Below are 13,466 nucleotides of genomic sequence, written 5' to 3' on the forward strand. Positions count from 1 at the left end.
GTGGCCTGATGTACATTACCACGCCAGGGTTAGTTTACAACAAATCCAAAGGTTACTAGTTCTTATAAGTATGCGAATTCAAAGTACAGTCATTCGAAAATTCAAAAAAATATGCAATTACGAAAATGTAGTTGGAGTAGTGATAATAATGTAAAAAATATAAAAAATAAATATGTTGCTAGTGTTTTAGTGGCAGTGGCGCCATCGGTGAGGAAATGTCCAAGTTCGTAGTGATAATGTAGATACTAGATGGCGCCACAGATACGTTTTAATTAATTGTTCTTTATTTTTCATAAATACATAGTTAATGCGATTCTGTGCTGTATAAGACTACAATATATTCATTTGTATGAATAATTATTCAATGCAGAAATAATTATTTATCCTTTAGTTCGGAGTGCCATCTAGTTGCAACAGCAAGAAGTATTTTTTATTAAAACCTTGGACATTTTGTTATAAGATGGCGCCACCAATTGTAATTGTCGTTGCCATCTAGCTTCAAAGATATCGAACTAATTTTCTCTTCGCACTATGTTTTTTGGATGCACTATGCGATTTGTTTTTTAGTATTCATCATACTGCACGTGTTTCTCAAAGTGACGTATGGCCTGTAAATAAATAAGAACTGTTTTTCATATTGAAACAGCCATAAAAACATGTTTTATAGGATTTACAGTGTCACAATGAAATATAGCCGAGTTACATAAAAAAAATTTCAACAATGTCATTAAGAAAATTTATGCATCCAAAAAATAAATATAAGAAAGTACCAGATTTTACAAAACTTGCACTATTATATCCCGAATTTCGTAATGTTTCGACTATAGTAAGTAAGACATGCTTACATAAATGGTTATTGTATACAAGATTTAATGTTTCCCTTGTGTCATCTTTAGGATTTGACAGGCAAAGTAAAGATTGACTTTAAAAATGAAGACAGCCTCAGAGTCCTTACAGAGGTATTATTAAAGCATGACTTTAATCTTGAAGTAAAAATACCTCCAAATAAATTAGTACCAACTTTGCCATTACGCTTGAATTATATTTTATGGATTGAAGACCTAATGAAGCATGCTTCTTTTTATGAAATGGAAGAAATTGTTGGCATAGACATTGGTATAAAAGATGAATCAATGTTATTCTTTGAATTAACAATTTCGTAAATATAAATATTATCTTTTTCTGTAGGTACCGGTGCAGTTTGCATATACCCTTTACTGTTTGCAAAATTATATGGAAATCGAATGATTGGTACAGAAATTGATGATACAAGTATAGAAACAGCTATTCGACATATCGAAAATAATAACTTGCAACATTTAATAAAAGGCAATTGTTGACTACTTATTATTAAGATACTACTGAATTATACACAGTTTATTTAATTTCAATGTATAACATATACTTTGCAGTACTTAAAGTAAATGGAGAAACAATTCTGAAAGATGTTATAGAGAAAGACAAAATCTATCACTTTACAATGTGTAATCCACCCTTTTTTGAAATGGAGGAATCACAAGAAAAAGTACCAAAGCGTCGACCGCCGAGAAATGCGCCAACTGGGAATAAAGTGGAGCTCTCTGTCCAGGGTGGTGAAAGGACATTTGTTACACAAATGATCGACGAGAGTCTAGAGATAAAAGAAAGAGTAAAAATTTACACTACAATGTTTGGTCGAAGAAGTAACTTGCTATTCTTGTTAAAATTGCTAAAAAAAAGAAACATAGAAAACACAACATGGACGGAATTTTGTCAGGGACATACTAAGCGGTATAAAATTATTTTTTTTTTTTCAAATCCTTGTCCACTTTTAACATTAATATATTTATTAACATATTTGTTGATAGATGGGGATTGGCTTGGTCTTTTCTGCCACTGGACGTTATTAATTTGACAAATGCACCTGTTATTAGAAAAAGTGGAGATTATATTGCAAAACTGTTGAAACAGCAGCGCCCAACGGAAATACAGTTTCCTATGCGCGATAAATTTTCTTCTTTCAACAACCTAGTCAATTTCTTAGAAGAGTTAATGGAAGAATTACATGTAATATTACAATTTATTTTTGTTCGTCTAACATATTATATCTATAAAATTTTGATATACTTTTTTTGTACACAGATACACATTAATGAATTAAACTTACCTATCGATGATTTCAATGGTTGGTCATGCCAGTTAATCGTGGAAAACGATATGTGGTCGCATGCACGTAGAAAGCGTAGATTAGCTCAGAGACAAATGAACCAACATGAAACTCATAATACAGTAAGCGATGGTATAAAGAATCCTACAGAAAATCAAATGGAGAATAGGTTAGAAAATACAAATGAACAAAAACAGGTTGAATCTGCTACTAAAGATCCTTTATTAGTATGTAACTTCTTTGTCGAAATAGTAGAACATGACGATGAATCTGAGAGTGACACTGCAAAGATATCTATGGTGTTTGAAAAAGGAAACGGTGGCAAAAACGCTTTAGAAACGTTTAGGCAGTATTTAATAAATAAATTAAACGTGAGAGAATATTTACGAAAGCAATATACAGGACCAACTAAAAGGAAAAGAAAACGATTAAAGAAAACTGAAAGCGATGTACATGAAACTGATATCAATTTAGAACAAGGCGAAAGTACATCGTTCGACAACAATGCGGAATCTTCTTAGAATGTTGGTCCACGTTCTATACAAAATAATTTATTTTTCGTGCAAACTTCACGAAACTATGTAACAGGTAATATATGTAAATCAAGTATTTAACTTTATTTATAATCAATAGTTCTTATTAACTAGTATTCCTTATCGTACATTTTGACTAACAAGTGCAATATAATATTCCATGTGGTAAAGTGTACTTGTTAAACAGAAATTGCATGACATGTTCACTCATTCTTTTCTCGTCAGTATAAACGCAACTAACAGAACACAAATTAATGTTTCGTTTAAAACGTGTATCAACAAGCGATCGATTTCTTTCTCAACTCAATCTGATTTGATTATAAAATAAATTTTTAATGTAAAACGTTGTTCCTAATATTCGTTTGAAAACGAATATCGTTTAATACAAAGAAGTATGAACGAGTAACGAAAAGATGTAGCCTAACATTTCGGTAACAATTGATTCTCATTCTTATAACTCTAGGACTAACTGCGGTACTTCTAGTGGTAACCGTAAATTGACGCTACTTCTATAATAACTTGACTAATGAGCTGTTTCTGATAACTCTTATTAACGATCATGAATGCAAAACGCACGTATCCGCCATTTATACCATGCTTTCGCTATCATCAATCTTTACAAAGCATGTCATTTTTCATACGAGTAGTAAATAAAAATCTTCAAAATTCAATGTCTTTTGCAGATTCAAGTCCTCGTATAGCGTAATGGTCGAAAAATGAAAGGAAGCCTTTATTTTAAAGTGACATACGTAGTGATATAAATTGAACAATAAAGCTGTATGCATTATTCTTGTTGAATATAATACAAATACCTTGTTCCTTTCTTGATCTACATTTTAAATGTTTAAATGGTTCGTAATTAGTTTGTACTTTAAAAGTATCCCAGTTATTCAGAATTTAACAAAGATATGTATTCAACATGAAAGTTCAATCATCTATAGTATTTGTACCGAACCCAACAAGGCCAATTGTAAATAAAAAATACTTACAATATGCGATAAGTTTATCGATGGCAACTAGGATGGGGAAAATGACAGCGATGCCTGAATGGCACAAGAACAATGATTTCAAATATGACCTAATAAACAGGCTATCGAAGACGAAAAAAAAACCAAAACTACCAATTGACTTATATTCTACGATAATAAACGTCCATCATTTGTTTCACAGACAATTTTTGTACCGCTCGATTTTTTCAGTACTTCGCATTCCATTTTAGTTTGACAACAGTTGTGTAATAGTAGTTTTGTTGATTAATAAATGTGGAGCCCGTATAATACCAATAGCCTCTGTCATTACGAAGTACGATTTATTAAGTCTTTAGAAAAAACGCGGTTTATGTTCATGGTGATTCCATTAGATCTGTAAACTAGTCAAATCGTGAACTTTGCGACACAAGCATATCATGTACGCTAACGCAATAATGCATTTTCAGTTGAATTATTTACACAAGTGAAGACCAGTTTTGTATTTGTTGTATACAGTCGTAAATCAGTCAAATAAATTCTCTGGTTTGGCGTGAAATCGAGTATCGCGAGCACCGAGATATTGTTGCACAATAAAAGTTCAAACCTAATAGCACTTTGTAAATGTGTACAATACACCGAATAATAACGGTGTTTCATCGAGCAAACGCTGCTATTTTCATGTAATCCCAATCAATTATATATGCCATACTCGCGTTACTTTTAAAAAAATTGGACGCGGGTAAGGAGACTAGGACTCGGAGAAACAAAAACTACTAAGTATCATCGTTGGTGTGTTGAAATGAGCTCAGCTCTCTGCGACTACCACCGGTTCTAACGTAGTTTTGCTTTCTTCCAGCTTTTTCGTCTCTACTTGCTGCGCTTCGATGTTTTTCTCTAATTTTTTATTTTCCTTCTCGTCCTTCTTGTTCTCTATTTCATTTTTCTTGTTCTCGTTTTGGATCGCCTTGATGTCACCGTCGGGTGTCTGTTCCTTCTGCCGTTTCTCTATTTCCGCTTTAAAGTTCTCGATGTCTTGCTGACTGATTTGAACGAACAATATACCATTGATTACGTTCAGCATGTCCAGCACAGACCCCATACTGGGCGGTTGCACCTGAATCGGCGGCAGACTAACACCCGATTTGCCCGTGTATATTTCGTTCATTTTCTTTTGCAGTACAACGGCTTGTTGCGTGAGGTGTCTAAGACAGTCACTGCTTTCTTTGGTTTTCTCGTGATCCTCGCCTAACTGTTGCTTATATATAGCGTAGGTTTCTTTTTCGTTGTTTAAAGCTGCGCGAAAATCACCCATGCAGGATTGAGTCCTCGCGACAAGGTGATAAGAGACGGCGACCTTTAACGACCGTGGACCGTGGTATCGAAGATTTAGGGCCAAAGCATGCTCCAAGAAGCGGAGTGACAATTCGTATTCTCCAACAGCATGGAGTATCAACGAAATGTTACTCTGAACGAACAATTATAATTGTTAGAGAAAAGTAAACTATTCCTTCCTTATCGTTATACGAGATTAAGGTTATATTAATACTTACATCGAGGAGTGCTACTTCTGGATGATCTTCCCCGCAAACTAATAAGGCCAGGTAACGTGCTCTATACAGTAACCTGAGCGATACGGTAACTTGACCGTTTGCAAAAGAATACAGCGCGAGATGAATCTTTGAAAAAAATATTTAAAATAAGATATTAGAACTATGATGATTATTATTAGTTTTATTAAATTAAAATTATATTCCTTCATATAATACTTACGTATTCGGTAATAGTGTATGGATGATCGATCCCGTTAACTCTTTCCGACATAAGAACCGCCTTTTGTTGAGTTGCAAGAGCTTCGCCGTGATCGCCCATTATATAATTTAGCCGCGCGAGCATTCGGAGACACTGTGCGATTTCAGGATGCATTGCACCGTATACGTTGTTCAGAAGATTCAATGCTTCACTGATCAATTCGTAGCCGTCCTTCAAGTAACCTTGCTGAATTTTACTTTGACCCGTTGTATAGAAATTATATGCATCGCTGGCTCTGGGATTGATATGCTTCACCACAGGGAATATATTGAGTATATCTTCCTCGAAGAATGTAGCTCTGTTCTTATTCTCAAAGTTGTATTCGCGCAATAGTATTTGGATTCCAGTCTTTATACAAAAACCACGAAGCAAAGAGATCTTTTGCAGATTAAAGTGGTCTATTGTGGCGTCTAGTGACTCTGGGCTCGGTGTTTCCCAATCATAATAGCCTTTCAAATCAGCTTTAATTTGTTGCCACAGAGATTTAGGCGTTAAGGATGCCCACTCCACCTCTGACTGTTGCGGACCATTATTCCTTCCTTTTCTTTTATTGCGTCGCTTTGCGGTTTTACTCTGAAGCTCTTCTAAATTTTGCTGTGGATGAATGATTTGTGCAGACGACAATAAGCAATTCAAGAAATGACTAATCGCAGCAGAAAGACTCATCAGTTCTGTGCCCTGCATGTAGAATGTAAAAATGTGTTTTGCCGAGCGTAAGACAAGTTCCGAAACAGCAATCCGGTTGAGATATTGCAATTGCGGTACCGCAGCCAGCATAGCTGCTAATTTACCCAAGTACCGTACATTGATGCCTCTGCCGTGCAAAGCTTCTACTAATGTACTGCCGTCCATTGCTGCAGCTGTGTGATCCAAACATTCACGAATCTGTCGGATAAAACGAGATTTTGATTAAGTACCGCTAAAAAATATTAATTTCACGAAGACAATGTTTCAAACGTACAAATGTAGGAATCTGTGCGGTCAATAAAAAGTCAGCAGCATCCTGGACCAATTGCTTTTGTCTCTTCAAGGCAGGACCGTTTGAATCTGGATGTCGCACACCCGGTGAAAATACATCTGGATTAAACCTGACATCGAATTCAGCTTCTCGTAAACTACCCACCGCTGACGCTGCTCTTCGAACGATTTCTTTCGTACTTTCCTCCACTAAACAAAAAAGTAAAGAACGTTCATAAATATTGAAATATCAATAGAAACATACTACTTACATTCTTGTTTCTCTCCACCAGTAATAGAGTCGGTAATGCTCTCTACAATTTTCTTTGCTTCGTCTGCTTCGATGAGGGATTGAGTAGAATCTTCTTTGTTGCTATCCATCGCGATGGCATTCGTTTCTTCTTTTTTATCTTCCTGAAATTGCACAACACTAAATGATGGCGTTATTCCCATCGTTATATATTAAGATCGACAAAAAATAAATCCTTGCCTTAGCAGTAGTTTCTTTTTCTTTCTGCACTATTTTTACAGACGTAATTTGCTGCAAATTAAGGGCGGTGTGTTTAATGAATTGAATATATCTAGCCTCGACGAAGGAGTCGATTAATTCCTGGCGAAGACAAGCTAATCTATGTTTGTGTTCAATTGGAAAGCCTAATGCCCTAGCTTCTTTGGTCAGCTCGACACCTTCCACTAAGAAAACAAACGGCGCATATTAACAAAAACGTCAAGAATGTCAAATTAATTTTAAATATATCGTTACTTATATTAATTTACATTTAAGGAAATTGACGTCAGGAGGGAAAGTCCGTAATAGATCGAGCACGTAATGTCGAGAATCATTTCCAATGATACCCTTGCATTCTACGCTGCTGCAAAGCTCGATTTCTTCTCCAGCGTCGTTGATAACTTTATGGGGGAGGATCTTTAATTGCTGGCCGGCTTTGTTCAACTACAAAATATGGCGTATTGTATTAAATACTTCAAAAATTCTACTTCACAATTATACGTGACTTACAAGTTCGAGATACTTAGGATGCGTTAGAACCGTTTTTCCGAAATCTATAGAACCATAAACAACAGATTGCTCCTGCTCACGCTCCAAGATTCCTGGGATGATCGACTGAGCGGTGACACGATATCCTCTATGCAGAGGAATACGAGTGATTACTATAAAAACTTAACATCCTTTCTATCGTGATGTAAGTTGATATAGAATACTGAACATCGAACAAGTATGTACAATTGATCCGCTACAAAATATCCACGTCATACAAATAGGGTGCCAAAACGAAATGTGTGTACGTAATTTTGTACAAACCTATAGTCGATTACAACGGTACCAAGAGTGTAAAGACCGGGTAAATCGACTGCAGCGTAAACCCTGACACCTTGTAAATCGTTACGAGGCGCGACAAAAGCGGCAGCATCACCGCCGAGTTCTTTGTAATGGTCTCTAACGTCGAATCCAAGTGAGAAGAAAATATTGTTCCAAATAAACATCTGCATTTTCGCCTCTTCTCCTGGATTTATCGCCATCACGTTACCATCTATTACAGCTACTGCCCCTCGAGTTGCAGCGGCGACGAAATCACTGTGAACCTAAATTATTTGTTAATAAGCGATCGACTTAGGATAATAAGCGTCGCTCTGTGTCTAGAATGTCTAAATCTAGAAACATACTTTAAAAATAGCACGTTCTCTAAGTAGTCTTTCGGGTAAATTTTTACGGGGTAACTCTCTCGTTGTTTGCAATTCCTCGTTCCAATCCCGAGTTTGTCCGGGGATGTGTTCTTCGTAGCCCAACTTGGAAGAGAAAGCTACGAAATAAACAAAACCATCATTTCGTATAATTAAAAATTTATTCGAATACTCTTCTTTCGATTATTTCAAACGAAACGTACTGTCTTCGGCGCGTATCGCATCAATCGTATGTTCAATCTGAGGCGCACTCCACGCGTAAAGCTGATAAGGTGTAGCGACTCTTTCGAAAGGATGCCTCTGTGTCCTCCTTCTTTGCATAGCGGCAAAACCTCGTTTAAATGCTGGACTGAGCTGATTCAGTAGTTCGATTAAACTATGACATAGATGACTTGGAGTTGCTGGTTTCGGATTGAACACTTCTTTCGTCGATTGATTGACGAAAAAACCCCTAGCACATGCAGTTAAATAATATTGCTTGTCCTCTAAGGTTACCACATGTAAATATAGCAAATCACCATGAAGCTTCCTGTGGCCGGGTGGAGGATTCCATCCAGATGTTGTTAGAACCTACGAGAAATAATTATACGTGTAAGTTATGCGGTAACACGATCGTTTAAAATTTTGAATCTTACTTTCAAACATGGAGGACATTTCTGTTCCTTGGCTTGCGGTTGTAGGGGTAACAAAGGCCTATCTTTACATCCGGGTATAATATAATCCGGTGGCGTACAGTCGACCGAATCTGCCCTGCTTTTCTTTTTCTCAAGGATGTCGCCATTAGTGACAACGTTCAGGAACGATAAACTGCTACATTCGACACCATTATAAGCGTCTGCAGGATCTACGCTCTTCAATAAATCTCGTACGTGTCGAACGTGTATGCGGGCTTCCCGCATCGTGTACGGCTCCTCCACGACTTTAATTATCGAACCTTCTTTCAAACCCTCGATGTTCTTCAGCTCGGCAAAGTTATCCAATGTATTACCATCGAGTTGAAGAGAGAAACAAGTGCGGTGACAGGTGTCTTCGCGATCCATAAGTAATTGATGAATTTCCTAAACAGAAACAAATTTGTAGTGGAAGAGAAACGTTTATTTCCAGCATTACCTAAAAAGTTAGTTACCTGTACAAGCTCCATACTGGATACTTGAATATCGAAAGGCTCTGCTCCTGGACTAACAATTTTAACAGTAAATCCCATATCTTGAATGAAAACAACTTCTTGCTCATTTGCACCATCTTTATCCTTGTCGCTATCTGCTTCCTTTTCACTTTTATCATTATTTTTTTCTTTTTCCTTTTCTTTCTCGCTTCCTTCCTCTTTTGTGGCTTCGACTTCACCCTTCTCGACAATGGTCTTCATGGTTGTGCTTATGCTTCCTGTTTCCTCCATGACTTGCTTCATACCTAAACACAATTTGCAGACGATTCAGTTGAAAGCAAAATTTACAATAGGCCAGAATAAATAAGTAACTTACATGACTAGATCTGGGAGATTATAAATTACTGAAATTTGTACAACCAAAGTATGTTTAACATTAAATGAATAAACCACTGGGTAGACAGCATCGCAGTGAACAAGGATATAAATAAGTAATTTCATGTTTGTTCCTCAGAGATCAATTATACGCTTAATACAGTTTGCCCTCGAGGTACAGATAAGTTCCGATCATGTAAACAGGGTGCATTCTCGAATAGATACGGCAGTGGGTATCCGTACGGCTACCACTTACATTCACCAATGCACTTATAAATAAACGGCAATGTAAATAGTCCGTACTCAAATGCCGTACTATTTTTATCGATACCATGTTTGCGATATACATCCATTTCTAGCGTACGCTGATTTTCGAAGTACATAACATTATCAATCGCGATCGCGTAGGCGGGTCTGTTTTCATTATTTTCTCATGATTCCACGCCGATGGTTGCTGGCTAGGATATTTCGAATTATTCGCACACCTACGAGACCTTGATCTTCAGTGGCCTTCGAGAAAACATTTTCTATCAATCTGCAAATCCATCTCGATCCATTCTCGATTTAAATACAAAAAAAATATTCACCGTGTACGATACGCGATAAATCAAGATAAAACCTTGATTCATTTCAATGTTTGCTTTCAGGGAATAATATGATCGTAAAATATACTCTGACACAGCATCTTTGAAAACGAATAAGAAACGTTTATCTCTTTGTATTTTCTCCGGAATTAACCTATTCGAATTCCTCGAAGAGATTTCGTTTAACAGAATGATATTAAACTGTTTTTCTGTTTATGGAACGGTATGTTTCAAGGAACTAAGGATAATAAAGCATAGAAAAACCTTGATTCCTTATTATAAGTTTTCCTCTTTTCAACAGGAGTATTATCATTATAAAGAAATTATTCAGAATAAATTATGACTATGGCTTTATCAACAAGATTAGAATACGAAAAGTAAGTGTATTCAAATAAAATGTAAAAATATACGGCCAGTTACTAGACTACAAATGGGCTGCTCTATTTCCCATAATCTTTGTTGTATCGCTTTGAACACGTCTAACAAGATTTTATTGGTTACATCTCTTAGAATAACGGTCAGATCTAAAATGTTTCGATTTCGAGACCATGACAAGAAAATCTTAACGTTGAAAGCACATATTTTATCGAACAATTCCATTACGTCGTTATAATAAGTTTAAAAAAAAAAAAATAGAATAATGCAATTCATCGCTTGCACGAGCGTGAGAACGTACATATTCGTATACGGTGGTTTGTGTAAGTTTATTTTTCAAACCAATCGCTATCGGTGTCTTATCGCACAACATTTTACTATTCCGTATTCTAAGATTAACTCTCCTTCTATCGAAAATTCCCCCTAAAATCTTCAATTTTCGCCTTATCGGGAAAAAGATAAGGAACGAAATCGTGAAAAAAAAACCTCGAAGATAAGGCGGTATAGAAAAACGCGAACACGGAATCGTTATGGATTCGTTATCTTATTTTCTTTTTAGATTATATGTATATCTCTCAATTATCGAATTATTAAACACTGGCCTACTTGGACCTAGAAACCGTTGCAGTAGAAGGAATAAGTTGGACGAAAAATTTAAGGAATTTCATACGATATCGAACAAATCTATTACTAATCTATTTATTAACCATAAACTCGGAATTTACAAATACCGGAAGCAATCATATCAATCTCTATTCGCTTTACGCTTCGATTTCTTATAGTCTCGCCCGACTGTCAACATAACCTATATGTATTGCGTCCCTTACAAAATTACATCTTACGAAGTAAATGATACAATAACCTTTAAATAACGAAATTGTAATAAAAATCGTGTAAACATTATCGCGCTGAAATTACATAAAAGGATATGCCTGTTCACTGATTAAACAAGATTGTATAATACTAATAATAGGAGCGGGATCTTGGGAGTGAGAGGTAAATTAAAAGCAGAGGTAGGAAAAATTAATATCTAGATAAAAATTTCAAACGACGAATACAAGATAACAAACTTATTATATGACATTGGTAGTCGAATAAATTAGAATTTCAATTATACAGTGAAATATTTCAAAGTGAATTTACAAAAATTTAATTAAGGTTTTTTTTCGTCTTTTATTATCAACATAAAATTGGTATTATCTCTGATTACAAGGAACCGCAGTTTATTCGATCGAACGACAAATTTCAAATTCGATGACAGCGATGGGTTCGCGACTCGATGTAAAATATCGAACGGTTTTGTCCATGATAAACGTCGAAAAGTTAGTGTGAAAATTTCCAAAATTTTATAACTTTTCGATATATATCGTAATACGTAATTCGAACGTTAATTTCTTTGTAACTACGCCTATGCACGCGGGGTCATTAACATGCACGTGTTCTCCGTCGCCTCTTTTTGAGGGAATAAGAGAGCTGTAAAATAAGAACAAATCAACGAAATGGGTCTAGTGTTGATTGACATTGACGAATAACGCATCAGCGACCCTTGGCAACAACAATTTTTTTTCCAAATTAAGAGGTTTCCTTTCAATCGACCGTTGGACATTGAAAAACAAGCTAAACATGTGGCTCCCTATTACACGCCGAGCTATCACTTCACTCGAACAAGGCACAATTCTACAATCTACATAATGTTTATTACAGATGAATATTAATTGTCAGCTTTTAAATAGTTTAAGACGTAGAATTTAGCGTAATCATTATCATTAACACTGTTGGATGCAAACCATTAGGATCGTTATCGGCAATTGGTACGGTTACTATCTTCCCGTTCAGTCAAGAAGTATCCGAAAGAGCACATGTTCCGATAAATACATCGAGAACGAATAACACGTTAGATTCTTTCGAAACGCACATCTGTTTGTTTTGTCGTAATATGATAGAAAAGCACGTTGAAAGAATTCTATGCAAATCGTTTTATCGGTGTAATGAAAAATATCGTTAAACTAGAATAAATTAAACGGTTTCATCATTTGAATGGAAACTAATCACGTGCTTTCGAGGCATTAATTTCCACCGTGTCTCGTGGAAATATCGTGACAATGCTTTCGATTTTCTGCAAGTGAAGATTAAAGGAAAATCGCGCATCGATTCGGTGACTTCGGAGCTAAAGCACGTCAAACGAAACGTTGACGAGTTCTTGTGCAACTGCTTGCAAAACGAAAGGCAAGAGCACCGAGTAACATAAAGAGAGCATGGTCGCTGGAAAAAATTGAAACCATGAGTGAAAATTCGTCTGCTATCAGGGAATCGCGTCTTCTGCTAGCTTCTCTTGTCCAAAACTCGTGGCTCACATGACCCCACGGTACATAGAGATTCGCGCAATTCGCGCCGTTACATAACACCGAGGGCCCGGCTTTTGGCCGAGGCGGCATCGTTAAAGTCACACATTAAAGTGAACGGAACACGGTAACTTGACGACACCCGAATCATTACATAACGTTAGCACCGACGCCGTTTAACCTCGAAAAATCACGAAAATCGAACGACGTATAATACGAGAAAATTAACGTGCACTAACCAGTAGTCGTCTGATCTTCATTGCCGTTCAGTAGAGGGATTTTCATGCTCCCGTTTTCTGTGGAGGCCTCGATTTGTGCACCCAGTGTCATTTCCTTATTGACAATTTGTTCCCAAATTTTGCACGACTCTTCGTTGGACAGGCACGTTCTTATTCGACGATAACACGCATGCACACCTTTCAAAATTTACCCCAAAATGAGGTTCGTCCCTTTTCGCGAGGCAGCACACTAACTCTCAGAGAACACTGAGCCGCTTTTCTCTACCGCACGTGCGTTTCGAACGAAGTACAAAGTCTAATGTGCCCGATTGGTCTCCGCCTCGTGTCGCTTA

The 13,466-nt window shown here is 36.5% G+C and overlaps 2 protein-coding genes across 2 annotated transcripts; one reads left to right on the plus strand and one right to left on the minus strand.

The window, feature by feature from the left end:
- The first annotated feature begins 523 nt into the window (after window positions 1-523).
- On the plus strand, window positions 524-3,502 carry LOC128880790 (U6 small nuclear RNA (adenine-(43)-N(6))-methyltransferase). Its single transcript, XM_054131237.1, has 7 exons — window positions 524-826; window positions 897-1,116; window positions 1,189-1,329; window positions 1,413-1,770; window positions 1,848-2,046; window positions 2,122-2,734; window positions 3,363-3,502. The coding sequence occupies exons 1-6, from the start codon at window positions 722-724 to the stop codon at window positions 2,665-2,667; spliced, it is 1,569 nt and encodes a 522-aa protein (XP_053987212.1). The 5' UTR covers window positions 524-721; the 3' UTR covers window positions 2,668-2,734; window positions 3,363-3,502.
- On the minus strand, window positions 3,378-13,420 carry LOC128880789 (clustered mitochondria protein homolog). Its single transcript, XM_054131236.1, has 14 exons — window positions 13,135-13,420; window positions 9,241-9,524; window positions 8,750-9,172; window positions 8,318-8,684; window positions 8,097-8,233; window positions 7,735-8,015; window positions 7,432-7,558; window positions 7,191-7,365; window positions 6,904-7,106; window positions 6,686-6,827; window positions 6,418-6,623; window positions 5,418-6,341; window positions 5,198-5,323; window positions 3,378-5,112 (listed from the first exon to the last, which is right to left on the minus strand). Exons 1-14 carry the CDS (start codon window positions 13,223-13,225, stop codon window positions 4,453-4,455), a joined length of 4,146 nt encoding a protein of 1,381 aa, XP_053987211.1. The 5' UTR covers window positions 13,226-13,420; the 3' UTR covers window positions 3,378-4,452.
- Between the last annotated feature and the right edge of the window lie 46 nt (window positions 13,421-13,466).

Source organism: Hylaeus volcanicus, chromosome 8, assembly GCF_026283585.1.
Source record: "Hylaeus volcanicus isolate JK05 chromosome 8, UHH_iyHylVolc1.0_haploid, whole genome shotgun sequence".
NCBI classification, from domain to species: Eukaryota; Metazoa; Arthropoda; class Insecta; order Hymenoptera; family Colletidae; genus Hylaeus; species Hylaeus volcanicus.